Source organism: Saccopteryx leptura, chromosome 5 (genome assembly GCF_036850995.1).
Source record: "Saccopteryx leptura isolate mSacLep1 chromosome 5, mSacLep1_pri_phased_curated, whole genome shotgun sequence".
NCBI classification, from domain to species: Eukaryota; Metazoa; Chordata; class Mammalia; order Chiroptera; family Emballonuridae; genus Saccopteryx; species Saccopteryx leptura.
Window position 1 is genome coordinate 18,003,389 of NC_089507.1, and position 26,509 is coordinate 18,029,897.

The 26,509-nt window shown below is 42.6% G+C and overlaps 1 protein-coding gene and 1 long non-coding RNA gene across 4 annotated transcripts in view; one reads left to right on the top strand and one right to left on the bottom strand.

The window, feature by feature from the left end:
- Nucleotides 1-11,036: 11,036 nt before the first annotated feature.
- On the bottom strand, nucleotides 11,037-11,750 carry LOC136406979 (uncharacterized). The gene is made up of 4 exons (XR_010751751.1): nucleotides 11,467-11,750; nucleotides 11,300-11,326; nucleotides 11,194-11,256; nucleotides 11,037-11,141 (listed from the first exon to the last, which is right to left on the bottom strand). It is a non-coding gene; the product is annotated as an uncharacterized lncRNA (long non-coding RNA).
- A 9,730-nt stretch (nucleotides 11,751-21,480) lies between these two features.
- Nucleotides 21,481-26,509, top strand: part of TBC1D19 (TBC1 domain family member 19) — a 141,232-nt gene continuing 136,203 nt past the window's right edge. For all 3 annotated transcript variants that reach the window (XM_066385012.1, XM_066385013.1, XM_066385014.1), the window contains exon 1: nucleotides 21,481-21,696. In XM_066385012.1, coding sequence (XP_066241109.1) covers nucleotides 21,598-21,696 — 99 coding nt within the window. In that variant the 5' untranslated portion in view covers nucleotides 21,481-21,597. The remainder of the gene's footprint in view (nucleotides 21,697-26,509) is intronic.

Below are 26,509 nucleotides of genomic sequence, written 5' to 3' on the forward strand. Positions count from 1 at the left end.
ATTCTGCTCACCATGACTCCACGTTAAGGGTATTGAAGTGTAATTGTATATTGGGAGAATAAATAACTGAGACCAATAATTCAGCCCAGCACAGGTTCCCAAAAGTTTCACGGTCATTTCGCATCCCCTTAAATTTTTATTTGTTGATTGATTTTTTAGAGAGAGAGAGAGAGAGAGAGGAAGAAGAGGAGGAAGAGAGAGAGAGAGAACATTGATTTGTTGTTCCACTTATCCATGCATGCATTGGTTGATTCTCATATGCGTCCTGATCAGAATCAGAATACAGAACCCTAGTATTGCATGGTTTGTATTCCCCACTTTGGCTCCCACACGTGGCATGCAAATGGCTCCAGGAACATGTGCCCAGCCCCCTGCCACCAGAGTGGGTGATGAGTAGCTGCTGCTGAGCTGAGAGCTGAAACTGACCAAAATTTACCATGCCCTGAAAGTTGCAAGCCTTCAATAGACTCCAGAGTTCCAAAGTAGCTAATCGGACAGATTCTGCCATTGTGTTTGTTGTCCGAGTGGGTAGCTGGATTCCTTATACTTCCTATTCTGCCATCATCCCAGAATCTTTGCCTGCTTGATTTTAAGGGTTTTGAAAAGTCTAATGCCTCCAGACTATCAATAACTAATACCTGAACTACAAGGCACATTTTAAAGTAAGGGCAATCACAAACAAAAGTGGGTGTAATTCTATATTTCAAATAGATTTATTAATATTTTCGAGGATCCTGACCAGGTGGTGGCACAGTGGATAGAGCATTGACCCAGGACACTGAAGGCCCAGGTTTGAGCCCTGAGGTCGCCAGCTTGAGTGCGAGCTCATCTGGCTTGAACATGGGCTCACCAGCTTGAGCGTGGGGTTGCCAGCTTGAGTGTAGAATCATAGATATGACCCCATGGTCACTGGATTGAGCTGAAAGGTTTCTGGCTTGAAGTCCAAGGTCGCTGGCTTGAGCAAAAGGTCACTGGCTTGGCTGGGGTTCCCTAGTCAAGGCACATATGAGAAAGCAATCAATGAGCAACTAAGGTGCTGCAACTACAAGTTGATGCTTCTCATCTCTCTCCCTTCCTGCCTGTCCCACTAAATAAAAAATATTCAATATATACGTAACATATATATATATATAATATAAAAATATATTCTTTTTTCAAGAAATATGGCCAACTTCTAGTCGTATAATTTTTTTAATTGTCATGTGGTTGACAAAGGGCTTGTACCAAGAGTCGCAAACTACAGCTTTGCCATTTTGTGAGTGCGTCCTTTATTAACACAATATAGTATGGCCGATGCTTTCTCTGCAGGTATCTTCCTGTTGTTGTTGTTATTGATCCACTTATGAAATAATTAAAACATGAGCACACAGTCTTTGCATTCATTTCCCGCTGCTCAAGTCCATGTGATCCAACCTGGGAAAGGGAAACATGTGAGACAACTGTGGCCGGCCCGTCATGAAACCTTTCACCGAGGACACCTCCCATGCTGCGTGTGCAACATGACCCGTGAACACATGGACTAAGTGTGGGCAGTCCTTACACCAAATAACACTCAAGTTTAATTTTATCTTTATAAGATAAATGCATATAAATAGAACTTCTGATATGGATCCTACAATCTTGTTTTGGAGAATACAAATTCAGGCCAATAGGTACATAAGGCTAGAATAGATTCTTAATAGAATATTTTGTTCGTTCAAGAGTAGGTTCTACCAGCAGGGTCCGAAAGGCTACCCCCAGAGGCCTGCTCCTCTTTTCCTGCTTCTCTTATATAGCAGGAAATCTTTCTACACTAGCATCTTCTAGTAAGTTGACATAGTGTCAGTTTAAATCTCAGGGTTTCAAAGTTTCTTCTTCTTTCTTTCTCAAGGTTATGTTATCTTTGTGACCTCATCTATACCATATGATTTAGAAATTTCTTGATTTTTGAGTTTGGCTAAAATTTGTGTCTTTGAAAACGGGCTATGGCTTTTGTTGTTTCTAGCAGACCTATTAATTTTGCTATGGTCAGCTCTGGCAAAGTGGAGAGAGTCATTTCAAATTAAAGTCATGCTTTCCCTTCCTGAGCTTAATAGATACCTATTTATGCAACAACGGAGACAGGATCTTTGTATTTCCAAGAAATAGGGAAGATCATGAGACTGCAAATAGTGGTCCCAGACAGTGCAGTGGCTAAGAGAATTTCGTGCCACTCAGGAAATAGGAAAGCAACATGAGCAAGGTAAAGAACAAATTATGAATAATTTTCTTTTTCAAGCAAAGTGTCCAAAGAATTAGAAAAGGAACATTAAGGTTCATAGGAAGACTAAATTGACCTGTTGAAATAGCAGGCTGGGAAATGAACAAAGTTTATCTTTATCCAGCCAGTCTCTCCCTGTTATTAATAACACCTTCTAATATTTTTATAGTACTTTGCAATTTGCATAAAGCTTTTCTATTTGGTGGCACCCTCCTTCTTGTCTTCTGTCCTAGTCCCCTTGGACTTTCGCCAAATCTGATCTCAGCTTATTCCCAGTAAGCAGCTTCAAATCTTTTATGGAACCAGACGGAGTCAGACTGGGAAAAAATTTTTTCATTCCAACAAAGGTAAAATGACTAACAATGTTTAACGTGTGACCTTTCTAGAGGCATTTGTATTTTACCAGAAGATAAGGTCTGAAGTTAAACACATGAATCTGTAATTCTACAGGCCAGGCAGCAGGAGAGGTTGTCTGGGGGAAGGGAGGATATAAGATTTGAAGTGTCCTTTTTGATATTCCTGAAATGAAACTATATAAAAAGCCATTTTGCTTTATGGTAAGGTATTCTCTCTGAGTCTTGCATAGCTGAGCATACATTTCTCTCTCTCTCTCTCTCTTTTATTTTTTTAAATTTTTCTGAAGTTGGAAATGGGGAGGCAGTCAGATGGACTCCCGCATGTGCCCGACCGGGATCCACCTGGCATGCCCACCAGGGGGTGATGCTCTGCCCATCTTAGGCTCCACTCTGTTGCAACCAGAGCCATTCTAGCGCCTGAGGCAGAGGTCATGGAGCCATCCCCAGTGCCAGGGCCAACTTTGCTCCAATGGAGCCTTGGCTGCGGGAGGGGAAGAGAGAGACAGAGAGGAAGGAGAGGGGGAGAGGTGGAGAAGCAGATGGGCGCTTCTCCTGTGTGCCCTGGTCAGGAATCAAACCTGGGACTCCTGCATTCCAGGCCAACGCTCTACCACTGAGCCAACTGGCCAGGGCACATTTCTTAGATTAGTTGAATCTTATGAATTAAAGTCCAGACTTTGAAACTGTCCAAAAATAGAGACTCAGAATTTTAGAAATTGGGAAATTCTTAAGGGCTATTTTGGGCCCTAGCCAATTGGCTCAGAAATAGTGTCCATCCAGCATGTGGATGTCCCAGATTCGATTTCCAGTCAGCGCACACAGGAGAAGCGACCATCTGCTTCTCCATCCCTCCCCTCTCTCTTCTCTCTATCTCTCTCTTCCCCTCCTGCAGCCAAGGCTCGGTTAGAGCAAGTTGGCCCTGGGTGCTGAGGATGGCTCCATGGTCTCACCTCAGGCACTAAAATAGCTCTGTTGTCGATCAACAGAGCAACAGCCCCAGATGGGCAGAGCATTGCCCCATAGAGTGCTTGCCAGATAGATCCCGGTCAGGATGCATGTGGGAGTCTGCCTCTCTGCCTTCCCACTTCTCACTTAAGAAAAAAAAATTTTTAAATAAATAAGTAAAAGAGTTATTTTGGCCAACCCCCTTATTTTACAGATAAGAAAATTAAGAATAAGAAATTCTAAAGCATTCTGATTAATTAAAGCCGCAGGTCAAAATGATTCAAAAACTCTTTTTTTCTTTCAACAAAACTTTTTGAAATCAATATTTATTTTTTAATTACAGTTGACATATAGTGTTATATTAGTTTTATGTGTGCAGCCTAATTGATTACACATTATATACCTTACTAAATGATCACTTTGATAAATCTCATACCCATCTGACAGCATACATACATAGTTATTAGACTGTTAATGACTGTATTCCCTGTGCTGCACTTTACATCCCCATGACTGTTCTGTAACTACTAGTTTGTACTTCTTACTCCTTTCACCTTTTTATTTCATCCCCCCAAACCACTGCCCATCTTGCAACTGTCAAAATGTCATCTGTATCTATGAGTCTGTTTCTGTTCTGCTTTTTAATTTATTTTGTTTTTAAATTCAGTTGTTGAGTGATATGTATTTATTGTCATTTTGTTTTTCATATTTTTATTTTTTTTACTTTTTTAAGAAGACCCTTTTAACATTTTAGGTAATACTGGTTTGATGGTGATGAACACCTTTAGCTTTTTCTTGTCTGGGAATCTCTTTATATGTTCTTTGATTCTAAATAATAGTTTTTCATCATTTGGAATAGTTCTTGCCAATCCCTTCAGGCCTGCAAAGTTTCTGGTGTGAAATCAGCTAATATTCTTATGAGAGCTCCCTTGTAGGTAATTAATTGCTTTTCTCTTACTGAATTAGGTATTTCTCTTTGCCTTTAATCTTTGATATTTCAATTATGATGCATCCTGGTGTGGGCCTCTTTGAGTTCATCTTCTTTGGGAGTCTCTGTGCTTCCTGGACTTGTATGTCTATTTCCTTAACAAGGTTAGGGAAATTTTCTGTTATTACTATTTTAAATAGGTTTTCAATTTCTCTCTCTCTCTCTTATTTCTGGCACCCCTATGATGCAAATATTAGTATGCTTAAATTTCCTAGAGTCTCCTTACACTACCCTCATTTTTTTTTAATCTCCTTTCTTTTTGCTGTTCTGTTAGATGTTTTGGGTTTTTGTTTTTTTTTTTTGCTTCCTTATCTTCCAAATTGCTGATTTGATTCTCTGCTCCATCTACTCTACTGTTGATTCCCTGTACTTTACTCTTCGTTTTAGTCACTGTAGTCTTCATTTCTGACTGGCTCTTTTTTGATGCTTTTTATGCCCTTTTTTTTATGTGGTTGAAGTTCTCACTAAGCTCATCTACTGTTCCCCTAAATTGACTGAGCATCTTTATAACCAGTATTTTGAAATCTGCATCTAGTAGATTGTTTTTCTCCATTTTGTTTAGTTCCTTTTCTGTAGTTTTGTTCTGTTCTTTAATTTGGGACCTGTTTTTTATTTTTTATTTTTTTGTCTCCTCATTTTGTCCGCCTCCATGTGTTTGTTTCTGTGTATTAGGTAGAGCTGCTATATATCCTGGTGTTGCCACAGTGGCCTAATGTAGTAGGTGTCTTACAGGGTCCAGTTGCACGGCCTCCCCAATCACCCAACCTCAGCATTCCAGGTGTGCCCCACCTGTGGACTGTGTACACCCTCCTGTTGTATTAAGCCATAATTGCTGTTGGCACATCAATGGGAGAGACTTACCCTGATGCTGATCGGCTGCAAGGGCTGGCTATGACCACTGTGGAGGGTCAGCTGTGCAGGGGCCCACCTCATGGAGCAGGACTTACTTCAGCGGGACTCGAGTACCTCCTGAGTCTTCCCCTTGAGTGGGTCACTTGTGCAGGTGGTTGAGCGATGCTTCCACATGATCTGAAGCTGTCCACCAAGTATACTGGCTTTGGGACCTCACAGAAGGTGCAGACCAAGGTATGCCACTGCCTGGGGCCACCTAGCATGAGCTACAAAATGATCTACAGAAGGCTGGTAGTTGTGCTGGACTTGGAGGTGCCCGGGAGACCCAACCTGTGAACCAAGGCTGGCTGCTACTAATATTGGGGCCACTTAGTGAGGGGCATGGGGCACTTTAAGGCCAGATGCGAACTGTTTGAGACAGTTTAGAAAAGTTGGCAGCATGAGCCAAGACAGGCCATTCCTATGGAAAAGCCACTAGGAACAGCTTGAGTGGGCTCAAAAATTGGGTGGAGTGGGGCCTCAGGGAATCACCAGGGCAGGTGAAGAGTGTGCGCCAGGCTGATGGAGACCCGGCGATTGCGTTTGCCTGCCGGCTCTGTGGGGGAAGGGCTCAGGAAAGGAACAGTGGCCTCTGACAGCACTTTCATCTGGGAGAAAGCTGCACATCCAGCTCTTGCTCTGATGCCAGATAATTCAGTTCCTCTCCGTATGTCCCTGGTGTCTTTTGAGCTGCTTTCCCAGAGCTGGAGCTTAGAGGGAGAGCGGCCAAGTAAGTTTGTACATGGGCCCTTTGAGAAGAGCTGTCTGGGACTCCAGCAGCCCTCCGGTCTCACTTAATCACAGTCCCTGCTGGTTTGTACAGCCAGAAGTTTTGGAGACTTCTCTTCCTGGCACTGGAACCCTATGCTGGGGAGCCTGGTTGGGGGCTGGGACCCCTCGCTTCTCGGGGCCTCTCTGCAGTTGAGATATCTTTCCCAATTTTTATCCACCACACGTGGGTGTGGGACCAGCCCCTTCCACATTTCTGCCCCTCCTACCAGTCTCTGTGTGGCTTCTTCTTTATATTCTTAACTGTAAGACTTCTGGTCAGCTAGATTTTAGGCAGTTCTGAATGATGGTTGTTCTGTAGTTTAGTTATCATTTAGATGTCCAAAATGCTTTCATAATTAAGAAAGCTAATAATGTGAGGACTAAACAACAAGTTGATCAAGAAAGTCTCTTAAGATGTACTATTCTTTAGGATCAGGGGTCTCAAACTCGCGGCCTGCGGGCCGCATGCGACCCGCCCACCAATTTTGTGCGGCCCGCAGACTGGCCCACAGATTAATCCACGAAGTTTGATTAGTCTTCGGGCCGCACAAAATTGGTGGGCGGGCCGCACGGCCGCGAGTTTGAGACCCCTGCTTTAGACAAAGGCCTGGTACATTATGTCGGCTTTGTAGTTGTTGCTGCTGATGCTGTTGTTATTCCATAAGTCCAACCGAACTACATCTGAGCAGCGGGAGATGTCAGCATTTTACTGCCTATAGGTGTGTGGTCTGGATCTACTATAATCATTACCCTTGATGAATCATTAATCATTATTGCCTGCATTAATCTTTTATAATTCTGTGTATACTCATGAAATTAAATAGAAGTATACTACAAAACCCAACACATTCTCTTTAATACTGGGTTCTTTCATCAACCTCGCCCAAGGTGTCCTCTCTTAAAATACAGCATTGTTGAGCTGCTGCACTTCTTGGTAGCTTTACAGCATCATTGAATTTTGATGAAATCAAAATTTTTAGAGATCATATTTTTAGATGAGATACTGAGACCCAAAGAGCCTCACATCTAATTTGTAGCAAAACCAGAAACAGAGCCTGGGTTCCCTGTGGTGTGATGGACAGAGACAGTCTGTGTTCAGTCTCTGTCCATCGTACCCCATGCCACCCATTATTAAAGCCCAGAAACTCGGGTGGCTCCAGAGGGACCCTTATCCCATACACTTCAAACCTAGAGAATGTTAGCTGGCATGCCTTTGTAAGTCCAGTTCTGGAGCAGAAGAGGTTATGCTTTTCCCAGGCTTTATGAGATCACTAGAAATGTTCCCAGTTGATCTGTTTGTCTCCAAGAGTTTGATTTTTCCATTCAACATCCTTTTGTTTTGCTTGGCCTCACAAGGAAGGAAATCACTTATCTGAGTGATAAAGCCAGTAGAATCTGAATTGGCTGTTTGTTTTATGTTATTAACTGTCTCCTGTTTTGTGTTTAAAATTCAGAGGCTCATCTAAAAGAGCAAAGGTCACCTTTAAGATTCACGTCAAAGAATTCCTACGAAAACTGACTGGTCCTTGGAGACGCTGTAAATTTCTGAGAAAAGTCTGCTGACTCATGCTGGTACATTGTAATCTGCCGTGAAAATTGAGCATTTACAATTCCTTGGCTGCACGGACACTGAATCATCTGAAGGAGCATTGGGGGAAACCCCCCCCAAAAACACAACCAAATAGTCCATTGTCTAGGCAGTTTGGTTACATAATGACAAACATAGCTCTTTGCAAGTATCTATCACTGCTTAAATGTTTTATCATCCAGATTTACAGTCATGGACACCATCTAATTCCAACCTTCCTTCCCATCAAGAAACAATTTGTCGGCCCTGGCCGGTTGGCTCAGTGATAGAGCGTCGGCCTGGTGTGCAGGAGTCCCGGGTTCGATTCCTGGCCAGAGCACACAGGAGAAGCACCCATCTGTTTCTCCACCCCTCCCCCTCTCCTTCCTCTCTGTCTCTCTCTTCCTCTCCTGCAGCCAAGGCTCCACTGGAGCAAAGTTGGCCCGGGTGCTGAGGATGGCTCTGTGGCCTCTGCCTCAGGCGCTAGAATTGCTCTGGTTGCAACAGAGCATTGCCCCAGATGGGCATGGGCAGAGCATCGCCCCCTGGTGGGCATGCCAGGTGGATCCCAGTCAGGCGCATGCAGGAGTCTGTCTGACTGCCTCCCTGTTTCCAACTTAAAAAGAAAAGAATAAAGAAGTAAAAGAAAAAAAAAAAAAAAAAGAAACAATTTGTTTCTACCTGGAATATAATGAAAAAATGTGAGGCACAGATTTTGATGGTTCCTAGTTTAATGAATGAATATGGCATAGTTGGATATGTAACAGCACAAGTCATATAATCAAAAATCAGTTGGAAGGAAAATATCACATAAGAGAAAGAACTGAAGCAATCCAGCTGCAACTTGTAATCAGAAGCCAGAGTACTGTCCGCATAATGCGGTGTATTTTAAACACAAGTGCTCATTAAGACAATGATTTGAAAAGTTTCAATATAATGGCAGGGTCTCTGGAAGGCTAAACCCTGAGTTCTACTGATTACTTACAGGTAAGACCATCTACATGTAACTTGCAGCTTCAAGGGTTCACACTTATCTGTCTAAGAGTTCAGCAAAGAAATTTCTGGTGCCCAGAAAATGGGGATGAAAACCACACCCAAGCAGGAGATTGCACTGAATGACAAAGGGGTGCTCCCACCCCCCTCTAGTCACCGGTCTGCAGAAGCTTCACTGCTCAGAGCTACCAAATTTCTAACCGCTAGCAGCCTGGGCTTTGTTTCCTTTGATTTCCTTTGTTCACATGAGCAATAACTATCTTTAAGTTTATATTAATTATTTGGATAATGAGCATAGTTTGATGTCAGTGACTAAATAGGTCACTGACTTGGGTCAGCCTTGTCAAATGGTAGTGATGCCCCCTTTCCCACTGGCCTCCCAATCTACATGTCAGACACCTCCACCCATCACAATGTTTTGTTTTCTTTAAACCAGGGGTCCCCAAACTTTTTACACAGGGGGCCAGTTCACTGTCCCTCAGACCGTTGGAGGGCCAGACTATAAAAAAAATATGAACAAATCCCTGAGCACATTGCACATATCTTATTTTAAAGTAAAAAACCAAAACAGGAACAAATACAATATTTAAAATAAAGAACGAGTAAATTTAAATCAACAAACTGACCAGTATTTCAATGGGAACTATGCTCCTCTCACTGACCACCAATGAAAGAAGTGCCCCTTCTGGAAGTGCGGTGGGGGCCGGATAAATGGCCTCAGGGGGACCCCTGCTTTAAACCAATGATGAATATTAAATTAGTTTGGGGACCCCTGCTTTAAACCAATGATGAATATTTAAATTTGTCCTTTAAAAAAAAAAGAATTTGGCTTTGTCTTTGCCAGGCAGTGCATTTTCTCTGTGGGGTGTAAGCACTGTGAGTTTGGGTTCCCTGCTGGGTCTCAGTGCCAGGGATGGAGCCTGGCACTTGGAAGACACCAAATAAATATTTGTTAAATGAATATCCGAAAGCCTAAGGCATATGGTCTTTATTTGATCTCTTTGTTTTCTTTGTAACAAAAGCTAAGTTCCAAGTTGTCATGCGAAAAAGAGAAAGACCTAGAAAACAATCAGGGAAATTAAAACAAGTTAGGAATAACTGAAACACCAGGCTGAATAAAACACACGGAGCCAGGTAATTAAAAACAAATCAGATTAAGGCCCTGGCTGGTTGGCTCAGTGGTAGAGCGTCAGCCTGGTGTGTAGAGGTCCCGGGTTCGATTCCAGGCCAGGGCACACAGGAGAAGCGCCCATTTTCTTCTCCACCTCTCCCCCTCTCCTTCCTCTCTGTCTCTCTCTTCCCCTCCTGCAGCCGAGGCTCCATTGGAGCAAAGATGGCCCGGGTGCTGGGGATGGCTCCTTGGCCTCTGCCCCAGGTGCTAGAGTGGCTCTGGTCGCCGCAGAGTGACGCCCCGGAGGGGCAGAGCGTCGCCCCCTGGTGGGTGTGCCGGGTGGATCCCGGTCGGGCGCATGCAGGAGTCTGTCTGTCTCTCCCAGTTTCTAGCTTCAGAAAAATACAAAAAAAAAAAAAAAAAAAAAAAAAATCAGATTAAATGATTCATGGTTGTTATGACTTAATTTAAATTATTTTACAGGTAAAAATTCTAAGGGAAGCAAAAAGATTAAAAAGCAGAACTAAATTCGGCAAAGGAAGTTAAGCTATTGGGTAGGAGGTTTGAGCAGCAGGGTTGGGAGGCTTCCTGCAGTGATCCTGGGGGTGGGGGGTGGGGTGGGGAATCCGAGATGGGTCCGAAAAGCAGACGGTCTGGATCTGCCTGGCACCAAAAATAAGAGGCTAGTCATTGGGGACAGCTTAGATTCAAATCCTGAAAAGCGGAGATCATTCTGAGGTGAGGCTTAAAGGAAACGAACAAAAGATCTTAGCACTGTATCTGCTTCTTAGCGAATGTTCAGAATTGTCACCTTTATGATGTATTTTTAATCAATAAATACGGTGCTAATGAGCAACGCTTCTGTCTGTCTCTTCCTGCAGCCACCAGGTTCTCCTGAACTCAAAGGACGGAGGTTTATGCGGAGCGTCAGCAGCCTCCTCCCGGCAACATTCTGTACGTCTCCTTTCCTCACTGCTGGGCACTTGAGTTCACACTAGCGCCCTCCGTCTGGAATGGAAAGGAGGAACGAGGGTAAGGATTTCATTTATCAGCTCTATAGACACGTATAACTCATTGTCAAAGACACCTACATTCTGTCCTGTGCTGTATTTTCACCAAAATCTCTACCTACTTCTGTTCTGTGACTTAGCACCTGCTACTTGATACATCCTGGCGAGATAGGCCGCAGCAGACACAAAGTGAATTTTATAAGTTTTATTGCAGACCTGCACAGGGACTGCAGGCAACCCATGCAAGGGAGCACTGCAGCCCCCCCAAACCTGCACAGGGATGCAGGTAACCCACACAGGGGAACACTGCAGCCCCCCAAACCTGCACAGGGACTGCAGGCAACCCACGCCTCCGAAGAGACTGGAGCACTGCAGCCAACCAAACCTGCGCAGCCAACAAACTGCGCAGGGACTGCAGCCCCCCAAACCTGCGCAGGGACTGCAGCTCCCCAAACCTGCACAGGGACTGCAGCTCCCCAAACCTGCGCAGCCAACAAACTGCGCAGGGACTGCAGCCCCCCAAACCTGCACAGGGACTGCAGCTCCCCAAACCTGCGCAGCCAACAAACTGCGCAGGGACTGCAGTCCCCCAAACCTGCGCAGGGACTGCAGCTCTGAGCTTCTAAAATGGCTCCTTTTTATAGGGTGGCTGTCTAGGATGAGCAAGCATCATACAGAAGCTGATGTGGCTGTTAGTCATTGGCTAGGGAGGTCGTGCGCAGTTACGGGGGGGGGGGGTATTACTCAGTGGAGAATTTCAAACATAAACTTCTGATAAGGGTCTCTGACTCAATGCAGGATGTTGCTGAACTCTTTGTTCTCAGTGTCACAGGGACCTTGTACACTCTTGGCAGCCCCAGCATGTCAGTACTCCTTGAATCTAACACTACTGTATTTACAATTTCTCCCAGAACAATTTTTTCTAGGGTAGAGGTCTGTTTTACTCCTTGCTATGGGTTAAATTGTGTGCTCCGCTCCCATCGCTGTGTTGAAACCCTAACTTCTCCTGTAACTGTGTTTGGAGGCAGGGCCTCTAAAAATGTCAACACAATTAAAGTCACAAGAGTAAGGCCCTCATCTAACAGGACTTGAGTCCTTAGGAAGGGCCCCCAGGGATGGACACGTCCACAGATGAAGGGACAAGGGAAGACACAGCCGGAAGCAGCCATCTCCTTGAAAGACAAAGGAAAGAGGGCTCAGGAGAAACCAAACCTGACAACAGCTTGACCTTGGACTTCCTGCCTCCAGAACTGTGAGGACCAGGTTTCTGTCGTTGACGTCGCCCAGTCTGTGTGTGTTATTATGTTATTATGGAGCCCTAGCCAGCTCATGCGGTCACCCACGTGGGAGTGGTGGGTGGGCACTCCTGCTCCCTCCAGGGTGTCTTCCTGTACTGTGGAGGCCGGAGGGCTCCAAGTGTTCTCTTTTAGTTTCAGGTGTGAATGTATCCCCAATTAGATGCCTTCCTGGGAGACTAGGAAAGGAGGTGTGAGGCAGGGGCCATCTTCGGGCCACTGTGGGTGTTGTTGAGACGAACATCCATGAAGATTTTGGGGTGTTCGGCAGCCGCATTCTAGGATGGAGCCCCTAGTTTCGAGGGTGTTGGGAGACAGCTGTGACGGTGAGGAAGCCCACTGATCACTGGATGGCAGCTAAAGCATCATGTCCTCAAACTCAACAGTTCCTGAAGGTGATCTGACCCCCCCTCCCCAGATTGTGGCGGAGGTAGCTGTCCCCTCGGTGGGCCACCTTGGCAGTGTTCTCCTGAGTGTTTTTTCTGGAGCCCTGGTCTAAAACTTGCTCCTCGAGGCTCTCCTACTATTTCATACGTGTCTAATGGTCTGTATCAAATCTGTTTCTGCTTAAGAATGCTGGAGCGTTTTCTTTTCTCGTGACTGAACCCTGACAAATGCATTCTTCTCTGTGTCTTTGGTACTGAACACACGGTTGGCATGTGTAAAAGATAAACCAATGTTTTTGAAACCATTGGTTCTTAATCTTTGATGTACACCAGAATCACCTGGGAGGTTAATAAAAAAGATGAAGGCCCAAGCTCATTGGGGTAGAATAGAGCCCTAATTTTTGTATTTCTATCAGGTTCCTTAGGAAATTCTAATACCCACCAAAGTTTGGGAAGCTCTGGTTTAAACATTCCCTAAGGCTTACTAGGGACTGGCCATGCTTCTAAGTACTTGATACTCAGTGACTCATTTAAAACTCTTTTTTTTTTTTTTTAACAGAAACAGAGAGAGGGATAGACAGGAACAGAGAGAGATGAGAAGCATCAATCATCAGTTTTTCATTGCAACACCTTAGTTGTTCATTGATTGCTTTCTCATATGTGCCTTGACCACGGGCCTTCAGCAGACTGAGTAACCCCTTGCTGGAGCCAGCGACCTTGGGTCCAAGCTGGTGAGCTCTGCTCAAACCAAATGAGCCTGCACTCAGGCTGGTGACCTCGGGGTCTCGAACCTGGGTCTTCCGCATCCCAGTCCGACGCTCTATCCACTGCGCCACTGCCTGGTCAGGCACTCAGTGACTCATTTAATTCTCATAATAACCTTATATAATAGGAAGCAGTATTATCCTTATTTTATAGATGAGAAAACTGAAGCATCAAAAGCATTAGAAAAGTACCCAAGATCACACAGCTAGTATATGGTAGATGCTAGTATCTAACCCCAAGCACCAATGGGCTCAGATCATAAGCCCCAAGCTCATGACTACTATACACTTCTGCTTAGATGATCCTCTTCTTATAGAATGTAAAGAGGAATCTCATTTAAATTTAAATAAAATTTCTCCAAATAATTCTTTTTAAACTTAACAATATTTCAGTATCTCTGATTAGGTGATTTAGTTACTAAAGAAAAATATTGGGCTAACAAAAATCTTTTGAGTGAAACAACAGACTCTTGGGTAAATGCCAACATACTTCAAAGTCTAATAAAACCTATTTAAATCAAGAAATAGCTAGAGGAGTAATTGCTCTCAGATACAAAAGTAATAATTCCCTGAATTTTATTATCTTTGAAGTGAAGAATAGCAAAGATGACCTGTAGGTTCATCCATTTATTAGCGAAAACATAGGTTTTCAAGAAGAATAAACCAAAATAGTATTACATAGCTGCAGAATCCCACATTCCTTTTTTCTTACTAATCATGTTTCTTACATTTTCAAGATTGTATCTCTGAGACTTAATAAAATTTTATTATTTGTCCAATGTCTAGAAATTAATAATGTAGAGGAAGATATTAGTTGTCCAGAGGAACTTCTTAGAAAGATGTGCAGAAATGAATAAAAGGAAACACTCCCATATTATCCTTTTAAACCTGTTTAGTCAATAGAAATTCTCAAATTTAAAATTATCATTATGAAGAGAGAGGATTTCTGAAAACTGGAGTTATCACTTTCATCCCTAGTTGGGTTTGTAAGGCAAAAGTGGGACCTGAACACTTTTGAGGCAAAAAATCGCCTTCATTTGTGCCAGAGAGGACATATGATGCAAAAGAAGCCAAGTTCAAACCCTAGTTCTACAGTATTTGCAAGTTGTATAGCGTTTGCTAAGTAACACAGTGGAAAATGTAAAGAAAGCAACCCCTACCTTATTAGGTGTTACAAGGGTTAAATGAGATAACGTTTTTCCCCTCCATGTTGAATCTCTGCCTGTCTGAGCTAAAAGAAAGAAAAAAAGAAAAGGAAAAGAAAGGAAAATAGACAATGATAACAACAAACCATGCTCACCAACTCTGGAATTATGGGAACACATGGGATAAATCCTCAGAAAATGTGGGTATGAACTTGGAGATCTGCCTCCATCTTGCTATATGACTTGAACCAGTTCTCTTAATTTTACTCTTGGAAAGAGCACATTTTACTCCTGTCAAAAGGAAATAAATTTTTTGACTTCCCAGGTTTGTTCTCATTCTGACAGTCCATGTTGCAGGAACATAAAGAGTAATTCTTGAAATTTATTAAAAAAAATTTTACACCTTTACTCGTATCTTGAAAACCTTAAAATATGTTTTTTAATCACCCATATTTTCTTTCCCTTTTATTTGTATTTTTCAGTAAAGTTGTTGCAACGAACAAGTCAGTTGAGATGGAGATATTTATTAATCTGATGTAATATGACAATGATAATCTTTTTTTTTTTAAAAAAAGAAAGATTTTATTTATGATTTTAGAGAGAAAGGGTGGGTGGAGGAGTGGAAAACATCAGCGTGTAGTTGCTTTTTCTATGTGCCTTGACCAGGCAAACCTGGACCTTCAAATCAGTGACCTCAGCACTCCAGGTTGATGAATGCTTTATCCACTGCGCCGCCACAGATCAGGCATCAATGATACTCTTTTTAAGTGTTTCCAGTGTGTTTTGATAGTAAGTATCATATCACACACACACACACACACACACACACACACACTCACACACACACACACACGTGTAAATCACAGCCACCCTCACCTCCCTTCCCCACAGAAGCAGTAGTTTGACTCTTCGCCCTTCCCTTTCCCTTAACAAAAGTGCTATTTGACATGTATTGCATATTTAGTTTTTTGACTAAACTCTGTTTTGTTTTGGGAATCTGAGAAAATATCATACCTTGTTTGGGACCCAGCACACTGGACCTAAATGCCTGACTAGTGGCAACCTGGAAGAGGCTCTGCACCCAGCTCAAGAGCATCAGCTGGTGAGTAGAAGTCCTGGGTTTGATTCCCAGTCAAGGCACACAGGAGAAAGGACCATCTGCTTCTCCATACCCCCATCTCACTCTGTCTCTTCCCCTCCAGCTGTGGCTCAAATGGTTCAAGCAATTTGTCCTCAGGTACTGAGGATTGCTCCATGGCCTCACCTCAGGCACTAAAATAGCTTAGTTGCTGAGCAATGGAGCAGCAGCCCAGATAGGCAGAGCATTGCCTGGTAGATGGATGGATCCCATCCTGGTCCTGGTGCATGCAGAAGTCTGTCTCTGCCTCTCTGCTTCCCCACCTCTCACTTAAAAAAAAAAAAAAAAGAGTTCAGTCCCAAGAGTCAAGGCCCATTTAGCAGGGACAAGTAATAGAAGAACAATGCAGCAGTGTAAGGGGACAAAGAGCCCCGTAAAACAGAAAATCAGAATTGAAGTGCCGTAGAGGAAGTCAGAATGTTAAGGAGTCAAAGAGGGGTCAAAGTAGAATGGGACTTTGTGGAGAGAGGCGTGACTAAGACTATGTTAAGATATACCTTTTGTGATGGTTAATTTTATATGTTAACCTGGTTAGACTTAGTGCCCATTTGTTTTCAAACACTAATGTATATGTCGATGTGAACGATGGAGTTGGTTAGCATCAGCTACAGTTGACTTTAAGTACAGCAGATTGCCCTCCATAATGTGGGTGGGCCTCATCCAATCAGTCAAAGAACGGAAGAGCAAAAATTGAGGTTTCCTGGAGAAGAAAGAATTCTGCTCCAAGGCTGAAAGCTAACCCTGCCCGAGTTCTAAGCTTGTTGCCGTGTGGATTTTGGACTTCAGTCTGCACTGCCAACTCTTACCTGAATTTCCAGCCTGCTGACCTGTCCTAGAGATTTCAGATTTTCCAGTTTCCACAGTCATGTGAGTCAATTTCTTAAAATAACTCTACCTATACCTACATATCTATATCTGTCTGTATCTGTATCTACATCTCTATCTCACTTGTTGTTTCTGTCCCTCTGGAGAACCCACAAACTCTTCTTCTCCTTTATCTTCTAGGTTTGAGGATAGAATACCAGTTCATTTCTTGTCTGCCTCTCCTTCAGCTAGAAGTGGTCATGTGACATGGCTCGAGGCAGTAATATGTATGGGTGAGTCTTCTTGGGAAAACAGTCTTTTCTCAAAAAAAGAGACATGTGCAGTCACTGAGAACTCTTTTATTTTGTTCTTCATTCCTGCCGTTGTAGGCAATGGAAAGAGAAAGTGATATTTGGAATTGCAGCCATCTTGAGATTGAGGCAGTCAACCGGAGGGTGAAAACGAACGTGGAAAAGATGGCAGAACGGAAAAGAAAGAAAAACGTTGTAGAGTTACTGAGCCAACCTCGGGACAGGGCTCCAGACTTATTGGTAATAATAAATATGCTATGACTTAAACCACTGTTGCTTGGATTTCCTACTGTGAGTTTTATGTTTTCCATGAGTCCACATAGACCCTGAGCTTGCTCATGGAACCAGTCGCCCAGTTCTCCCTATTCACAGACCATCGCCTGGGACCAGAGGCGTGAAGGATGGAGAAGTGAGGGAAGGCACAGTCTGATATTGAGTCTGGGTATCAGAAACAAGGTACAACCACTTTTCTAAAGAGAAGCAGCAAGCAGAAGGAGCTTTTACAAGAGGGCTTTTGTGAGCCTCGGTGTTTGAGCGCCTCTGGTGTTTTACAGTTTTGGGGAGCACCAAGAAACAGCACCTTGGGCATTGGCTTCAGGGCATCAGAAATCGCTGAATCAGGCAGAGCAGGTCACAAACAGACTTTTTCTTAACCATATATGTGCTACTTCCTGAGGACTCCCGGAAGTAATGAGAGGAGACTGAAAAGGAGCCTGAGGCCCTGTTCCAGCATGGGGGTGGAGAGGAAGGGGCTGACTATCCCCTTGGTAACTGGTATCACTATGAACTGGTATCATTTGTCTGCAAAGACAATGAGGCCTGTGACATTCATGATACCACACCCATAATATTTATTTATTCCAGGTAAATTCCTGAGAGCACACAGACACTGCCTGCTAAAAGTGTCTCTTTCTAAACCAATAGCCGAAAACCCTTTTCATTGTAGGTCATAGAGGTTATGCAAACCACACTCGTGTGAATACGGTAAGAGCATGTTCCAGTGTACCCTGAAGTCTATCTCATTTTTGTGCCAGGCTGGCATGGTGTTTTTGATGTTGTCTATATCATTGCTCATGCGAGACCACTGGTCAGTGTTTTTCAAATGCATCCCCACAGCTCCTTGCCCCCAGTGATATCTGACAGGTTATATGTAAATAGATCAAAGCAGAGCCTGTCTGAGAAAGGCAGGATTGGGCCCAGAGCCTTACACGTGTTAGCCCAGAAGTGCCTGTGCTCTGGGTTTGAGGGAATTTTGAGAAGACTTCTCTCTGTCCCTATTTTACTTTTGTTTCTGTTTATATAGTTTTAACTCCTCAGATGAGCTTGGGCCTTTTTTTCTACACATCTGTTAGGCTGAGTCATGATCTATTCCAAAATGTCAGAAATAGAATGTTTCCCTAATCTCCACCCACTCTGGGTAGAGTAAGGATTTCCAAGTCAAAGATCCTCCTTGTGCGACAGAGAAGAGAATCTACACCTCCTGCTTCTTATGCAACAATGACATCAAAGTAATATAACTTCTAGATACGTGGATGGGAGGCTAGGGGACCTCTCCACCATTACAGCTCTGTGTGCTGGTTTCATCATCCATTTGAGGTTGAGAATTCCTTGAGAGAAGATCCTTTTGTCACTCTTCTTTGTGTTTCTTCCATCTCTGGCACAGAGCAGTTACCGTACTTCCTCATGTATAAGATTCACACCCCCCTCTGAAAATTTGGGGTCTAAAAACTGGGTGCGTCTTATACAGCGGTTGTAGATTTTTTTACTTACATTTCCAACTTTTTTTCACGTGTTTTTGAGCTTGTTGTTGAAGACAGTGATTTGTCATCAGACACAGATGAGGACAAGCTAATGGATGGGAGTTTGACGGTGATGAGGAGTTGTCTGAATTTTATGATGAATAAAACTTGAGTTCAATAACTTTATGTAATACATTTTTTTTTCAAATTTTGGGCCCCAAAATTAAGGTGCATCTTATACATGGGAGCATCTTTTTTGCTAAATTGAATTAGAAATTTTGCTAAATTGAATTAAAAAAAGAGAACAGAGGGCATTTTAGAATTGTATTATACTCCAACACACCTGCTTCTATCTATGTGAGAAACATTTTTTTAATGTTGGAATTAATATTTTTTGCTTGTGAATGTCTTCAGAATCAAACCCAAACTGCTAGGTTGTTGCTTTAAAACTGCAAATTGCTCTCTCTTTAAAAGCCTCTATCTGAGCAAAGAATTGTGCTGGGCACTACATTTATTTAGTTACTTTGCATTCATTCCCTTGTCAATAGTACAGAGCATTAGTTTTATTTCCTCAATTTTAACATTTAATGCATTCATATTTATTGATGTTTTAATGCTAGGTACATTTGTTCCTCATAATATTCCCTCAGGTGGGTATTTTAGCATCTTGTTACGGATAAGAAAGCTGAAACTCTTCTCCGGGGAAGGGACTCATGAAGTCCCAAGGGTACATAGCAGAAAGGGCTTTAGGCTGTTCTCTTACTCTAGGCATCATGCCTCTCCTTCTGCTCCACAGTGTCATCTTCTTTTCCCTCTGTGGTTTTTTACCATCTCAACATAAGGCTTCATATCTTTCCAGTTATTAATCACCTCACCCATTTCAATCTCAAAAGAACTGTCTCCATAGTTCTTTCTTCTTTCTTTCTTTCTTTCTTTCTTTCTTTTTCTTTCCTTTCCTTTCTTTCTTTCCTTTCTCTCTCTTTATCCCTTCTCTCCTTCCTTCCTTCCTTCCTTTTTTCCTTCCTTCCTTCCTTCCTTCCTTCCTTCCTTCCTTCCTTCCTTCCTTCCTTCCTTCCTTCCTTCCTTCCTTCCTTTCTTCCTTCCTTCCTTCCGTCCTTTTCTTCTTCTTCTTTTCTCTCTCTCTTTCCTTTTTGTTTCTTTGTTTGTTTAAAGTGAGATTTTTGCTGGGAGAGTCATGAATGGTGGGGTGCTAAGATGAAGAGAAGATTAAGAGTTGAGGAGATTTACTCATCTGCAAGTTTGAGAAATTCTGGGTTGTGGGAGAATGTTTTGTAGAGAAACTACATGTTTTGTAGGGTCTGTCATTAATTGCTTTGAAGTACTTTGTTTCTTTTTTTCCTGCTTGCCTCTTTCCAAAATTGCTTTAATAAATAAGCCTGGACAAATAGATTATTTGGAACCTGTATCCACCATTACACTATGCTGAACAGCAGTGTTACGAATGTCAGGCTGTTGTGCGTTGATGCTAGAAATCCAGTCCCTTTGAATTTCCACTGTGTACCCGCTCTAGTCCTTGGCTATTCAGAATGTCGCCATTAGACCAACAGGGTCATAATGTAAGATTCCAGAAATGCAGATTAGCCTACTAGAGGTGTATTGAATTAGAAAATCCTTTGTGATTCCCAAGCACTTTCAAGTTTAAGGTAGTCAGACTAGAATGTTTGCAGCAAGTTTGGTCTGTTATCTTGGATTTCTACCTTTGCTTTGCTTAAAGTATATGCATAAAACATGAAATAAAATCTTGATTGTTTTGGCAAGTTTATTCCAGTGTGTGTATTAGTCCACAGGCCTTTTTCTAGTAGCCTTTGGGAATGTTATTCAATTAGTTACTTCATGTTCTCCTAAAAATCTTTGATGCTTCTTTTTTGTTTGTTTGTTTTTGTATTTTTCCGAAGTTAGAAGTGGGGAGGCCGTCAGACAGATTCCTGCATGTGCCAGACTGGGATCCACCAGGCATGCCCACCAGGGGTGATGCTGGGCCCATCTGGGGCGTTGCTCTGCTGCAACTGGAGCCATTCTAGCACCTGAGGCAGAGGCCATGGAGCCATCCTCAGTGCCAGGGCCAACTTTGCTCCAATGGAGCCTTGGCTGCAGGAGAGATAGAGAGAAAGAAGAGGGGGACGGGTGGAAAAGCAGATGGGCGCTCTTCCTGTGTACCCCCAGCCGAGACTTCCACACGTGGGGCTGATGCTCTACCACTGAGCCAACCGACCAAAGCCTGATGCTTCTTTGAAGGCAAGAGCTGTTTTATTTACCTTTGTGCTCACACAGTTTCCTGTGAATGCTCAATAAATTGAAAGCTGAGTGAATTCTGAATAAGTGATTGACTAAATGAATACATAGAAGAAGAATCTAGATGGTACATTCCTTGAAGACTGGGACAATGTCTTCTTCATCCTTGAATTGCCACTGCTCCCTAGAAAACTTACCAGTAAATGCCTCCTGGTTAAGATGGACAAGAAGACCTTGTCTGTTTATTCCTGGCATAAATTTACAGGGAATAGGAGAAGGAGAAATGCAAATAAAATGGAGTGCTAAGTACAGTGCTGGCGCCTCTACCATTGTTACCTCAGCTAACCATCACAACATCTGGTGAACTGGGTGTACACAGAGGCAGAAACTGAGTTCTGAAATTTAAATATCTCGCCCAAGTTCACACAGCTAGTGCCAGATGATTCTTGCAAATCGTTTGCCGTGTCATTGTGTGCACAGCCCCGTTTCTGCAGAGATTGAAAGGTGGAAGAGGAAGGATGCTTTATAATAAAACACACAAATGAACAACTCTCTGAATCCCCCCTCATGCATCGGAGGCGCTGTGGTTCTGCAGGAAAGAGCACCTCTGCTTGCCTTTCAACCACAGGCTAAGCGGCAACAGTGCAATGAAAATCTACCCTCTCTCAGGTCGTTTTCTGCCCTCGGAACGCAGGTGCTGGGACCATCAGGCGCGGGGGGGACCAGAGAGGAACGGACACACGGCCCGGCAGTTGCCTGGTAACGCCCGCTGAAGGAGTCCTAGCATAATAAGGTCCCGGAGAAGTGTCACTAGCCTAAAGTGGAGCCCGGCAGCCCATTCTCCCGCGCCGGCGGCCTGTCCCCGCCGCTTGGCGGGCTAGGGCAGGGGAGATGTTGCAGGAGGAGTCGGATCTGTCTCTCGTTATTGCTCAGATAGTCCAGAAACTCAAGGGCTCCAATTTGTACGCTCAGCTGGAACGGCAGGCCTGGGTAAGTGAGGCCGGCGGGGAGGGGTGGGGCGGGCGGGGCTGCGGCGGTGCCCTCGGCTCCCGGGGCATCCCGCTGGCCAGGCTAGAGCCCGCCTCTGGTCGCCCCAGCCCCGCTCCTGCCCGGAAACCCTCTCTTGCAGGTCCACTCGCTCAGCCTGGCGCGTGGGTCATAGATTTTTAAAGAAGGGTGGGGCGCACCGCGCCTTTCTTGAGGACAGAGAAACGCTAAAGCTATTGATTCATATTTATAGTCTTTACAGGGTCTAATTATTGAAACTGTTGGAATCAGGGGCGGTAGTTTGGACCACGTCTTCCCTCACTTTTTCTGTGCTGTAGATGGGTTTGCACCCCCAGCTGCCTTTTTGCTTTAGCATCCGTCTGTCACCTTGCACTCTGCCCTCCCTGCAATAGCTCGCCCTCTATCCGTCCACCCTGCATCTACCGAATCTTTTCTAATGTGCTAGGTTCTTTGATGCAGATATTGGTGAAGTGGTCCTTGCCTTATTGTGTCTGTTTGCGTGAATGTCATGTAAATAGAATTATACAACATGTAAATTTTTGTGTCTAGTTTGTTATTTAGAATAACGCTTTTGAGATTTATTCATGCCATTGGTATTTCAATAGTTGTTTCTTTTTTAATTAAAATTTTTTTTTTCAATGACAGTTGGCATACAATGTTATATTAGTTTTAGGTACAACATAGTGATTAGATATTTATATGCTTTATGAAGTCGTCACCCCAATAAGTCTAGTTTTCACATGAATTCTGTTCCTTTTTATTGCTGAATAATATTTCATTGTTTGGATAGACAACAATTTGTTTATCATTGGTGGCTGGGCATTTTCGGTTATAAAGTTATGCGTTGTTTCCGAGTATGGAGATTATGAGTAAAGGTCATATATACATTTTGGTATAGGTTTTTGTTTGAATATTTTTTTTTCTTTCCTCTGGAATAAATACCTAAGAGTAGAATTGCTGAGTTGTACAATAAGTGTATGTCTAATTCTATAAGAACATGTCACACCTTTCCAAAGTGTCTGTAGCATTTTGCATTTCCACCAGCAATTATGAGAGTTTCAGTTGTTCTGCATCCCTGCTACTACTTGATGTCGGTTTTTTATTAATTGATTTTTTATTTATTAATTACAGTGTTCTGGTAGGAGAGTAATGATATCCCATTGTGACTTCAATTTCTTTTCCCTGGTGACTAATGGTACCGAGTATCTTATCATGTTTGTATCTTCTTTGGTGAAGTAGTCTGTTCAAATCCTTTGCGCATTTTTAAAAATTGTGTTTCTTCTCTTGTTGTTGAATTGTAAGGATTTTTTATATAGAGGACACTAGTCCTCTATCAGATTATTCATCTTGCAAATATTTTCTCCCAGTCTGTGACTTAACTTTTCATTTTCTTAGCTGGGTCTTTTAAGTAGTAAAACATTGTAATTTTGATGATGAACATTTTTATCAATTTCTTCTTTTGTAATTTATGCTTTTTGTATGCTACCTAAGAATCTTTTCTTGTTTTGTTCTAGAAGTTTTATAGTTTAAGTTTGTTGTTTTTTGGGGTTTTTGTTTTTTGTTTTTTGTTTTTTTTTTGCATTTTTCTGAAGCTGGAAACGGGCAGGCAGTCAGACAGACTCCCGCATGCGCCTGACCGGGATCCACCCGGCATGCCCTCTGGGGCATCGCTCTGTTGCATCCAGAGCTGTTCTAGCGCCTGAGGCAGAGGCCACAGAGCCATCCTCAGCGCCCGGGCCATCTTTGCTCCAATGGAGCCTTGGCTGCGGGAGTGGAAGAGAGAGACAGAGAGGAAGGAGAGGGGGGAGGGGTGGAGAAGCAGATGGGCGTCTCTCCTGTGTGCCCCGGCTGGGAATCGAACCTGGGACTCCTGCACACCAGGCCGACGCTCTACCACTGAGCCAACCGGCCAGGGCCTATAGTTTAAGTTTTTACATTTAGATCTTTGATCCATTTTCAGTTAATTTTGTACATGTTACAATGTAAAGCTTTTTTCTTTTTTTTCATGTGAATGTTCAAAACCACATCTGTGTCTGGTGCCTGTTTGCTAATTTCCTGGGCACATTTGTTGAAAATTGATTTAGTCTACACACACACACACAACTATTTCTGGCTCTCTGTTCTGTTTCGTTGATCTGTCTATCACTATACTAATAAATACCACATTTTAGATTTTTGTAACTTTATAATAAGTCTTGAAATCCAGTAATTAGTCCTCCAACTTTGTTCCTCTTTTTCAAAATTATTTTGGTTATTATAGGTTCTTTACTTTGCCATATAAATTTTACAATCACCTTGTAAATTACTATAAAAAACTTGCTGGGATTTGGACTGGGATTCTGTTCAATCTGTAGATAAATTGGGGATAATTGATCTCTTAAAAATATTTAATTTTCTGCCCCATGAATATACTTTATCACTGTTTATATCTTTGTTTTCTATTGACAGTGTTTTACAAAAAATCTTGAACATAGTTTAAGATTTCCTCTAAGTTTGTTATGTTTTTGATGTTATTATAAATGCTGATTTTTTTTCTCATTCCAGTTTCCAATTGTTTCTTGTTAGTATGAAGAAATACAATAGATATTTGTCTATTTGTCATGTATTCTGTGACCTTACTAAGCTTACTTATTAGTTATAGTACCTTTTTTATACATTGCTTAGGTTTTTCCAAGTGCATATTTCATATGTAAACAAAGACAGTTTTACTTCCTTTCCAGTATGTATGTTTTTAATTCTTTTTCTTGCCTTCTTACACTGGCTAGTACTTCCAGTACATTGTTGAGTGTTTTTCAACCACAGTCTGTGGACTGATGTGCCAGAAATTCTGTGCTGGTCTGCAAAAGAGTTAACTACCCAGATGCTGTATTAACGCTATAGACCCAGTGATCTTAGTCGAATTTTCTTATGCTCTGGGTGATTTCTGCCTTAGCGGTCCACAAAGTAATTCTCCTATTTTCACTTGTCCCCAAGTGTAAAAAGGTTGAATACCACCAGTATAGATACTTTTTATTAGGTTAAAGAAGCACTTTTCTATTCCTTTTTTTTTTTTGGAGAGTTTTATTATGAATGCATGTTGAATTTTGTTAAATGTTTTTCTTGTATCTATAGAGATTCTTAATGTGATTTTTCTTTTTAATATGTTAATATGGTGCATAATACTGATTGATTTTGCTTTCCTGAAATAATTTCCACTTGGTTACATTATTGTTTTTATACATATCTTGATTCAATTTTCTAATATTCTGTTGAAAATACTGTTGTGAGTACTTTCATAAAAAATATTGGTTTGTGTTTATTTTATCTTTGTCTACTTTTGATATCAGGTAATACTGATCTCATGAATTGAGTTGGGAAGTGTTCCCTTCTCCCCTATTTCCTGGAAGAATTTGTGTAGATTTAATATTATTTCCTTTTTAAATGTCTGGTAGAATTCTTAATAAAGTCATTGGGGCCTGGAATTTACTGAGTGTGGAGGCTTCAGTCAAGAAAGTCAGGAGTTTTGTTCTGACTGTTACTAGGTTCAGTGTATCACAGGCTTTGGATTTGGTGGTCCGCTGTAAGTCTGTGCTTAGAAAGAGTCTAGGGGTCCTGGAGGGGTTTTCTCAGGGTTTCCACTCCGTCTGTCCCTGTGTGGGAGCCACAGAGGGCAGTCTCGTCTCCGCCCATGCTCTGACCCCTTCCTCAGCAGCACTCTGTTATTACTCAGTCCTGAGCTCAGGGTGGGTACAGGTGTTCTTGCTCTCCTGGTCCTGTCTCAGTCCGTGGGCGTAGGGGGGTACATCTATTCCAGTGCTCCTTCCTCTTCTCCCTTTGCAACCAAAGTCTACCTGTATGTGGCAAATAAGGGGTGAAAGAGAGATCCCTGCCCCCTAAGCTAGTGCTAGCTTACCTCTGCTTCATACTGATGTTGGATCCAATACCCAAGAATTATCTTACCTCTCCATGAGGAAAATGGTTTTTGCATCCTGCCCCCAGAAGCAGTGAATTTTTGCTTTGTCTTCAGAATGGTTTGGTGTCTGAATCGTCCCCTAGAGATTTAAGGCCTTCTCTTCACACAAGAGAGGCGTTTGAGCAAGGTGGCATGGTTTTATGCTGTTCTGCAGTGGCAGCATATCCCCTCTGGCACACCTGTGCCACAGAACGGGGCTCTCTGCAGTTCCCGCTCTGCCCCCAGTCTTTGTGTGGGCACCTGGAGGAGACCCAGGAAAGAGCATTCGAGGGAGTGTGAATCCCTTTGTGTTTCGAGCTCTCATTTATTCTAAATGGACATGCTAGCCCACATCTAACCTGTAACAGTTAAGCTAGCCCACATCTAACCTGTAGCAGCTAAATTTTAGCTAAATTCTTTTTTCTCCCTTGTATGGTAGCTTCCTTTTCTCCTGCGCTCTGTCAAGGGTGATGTAGTTGGAGTTCCCTCTGTCCTTAGAGGAGTTTATTATTCTTTGGAACTTAGGTTACTGGATTATTTTACACCTCCAGTTTTTTTGATGGGTTCAACAGTAATGATTTTGTAGATTATACCACTTTTTCTCATTTGTTAGGGTGAGGTGACATTTCTTGAATTGGCTTTCTACATCCTATGTATTAGCAGAGCTAATAAGAGTTTAAGAAGTGCATCTATGTCCACAGAAAAGATTAGTCTGTAATTTTCCTTCTCTGTGATGTTTTTGACAAGTTTTATATCAAGGTTATGCTGCTCTGATAAAATGAATAGGCAAGTGTTCCCTCCTTTTTTTTTTCTATTTGTTGCAAGATTGTTAGGAGATTGTTTTGTTTTGTTTTTTTTCTTAAT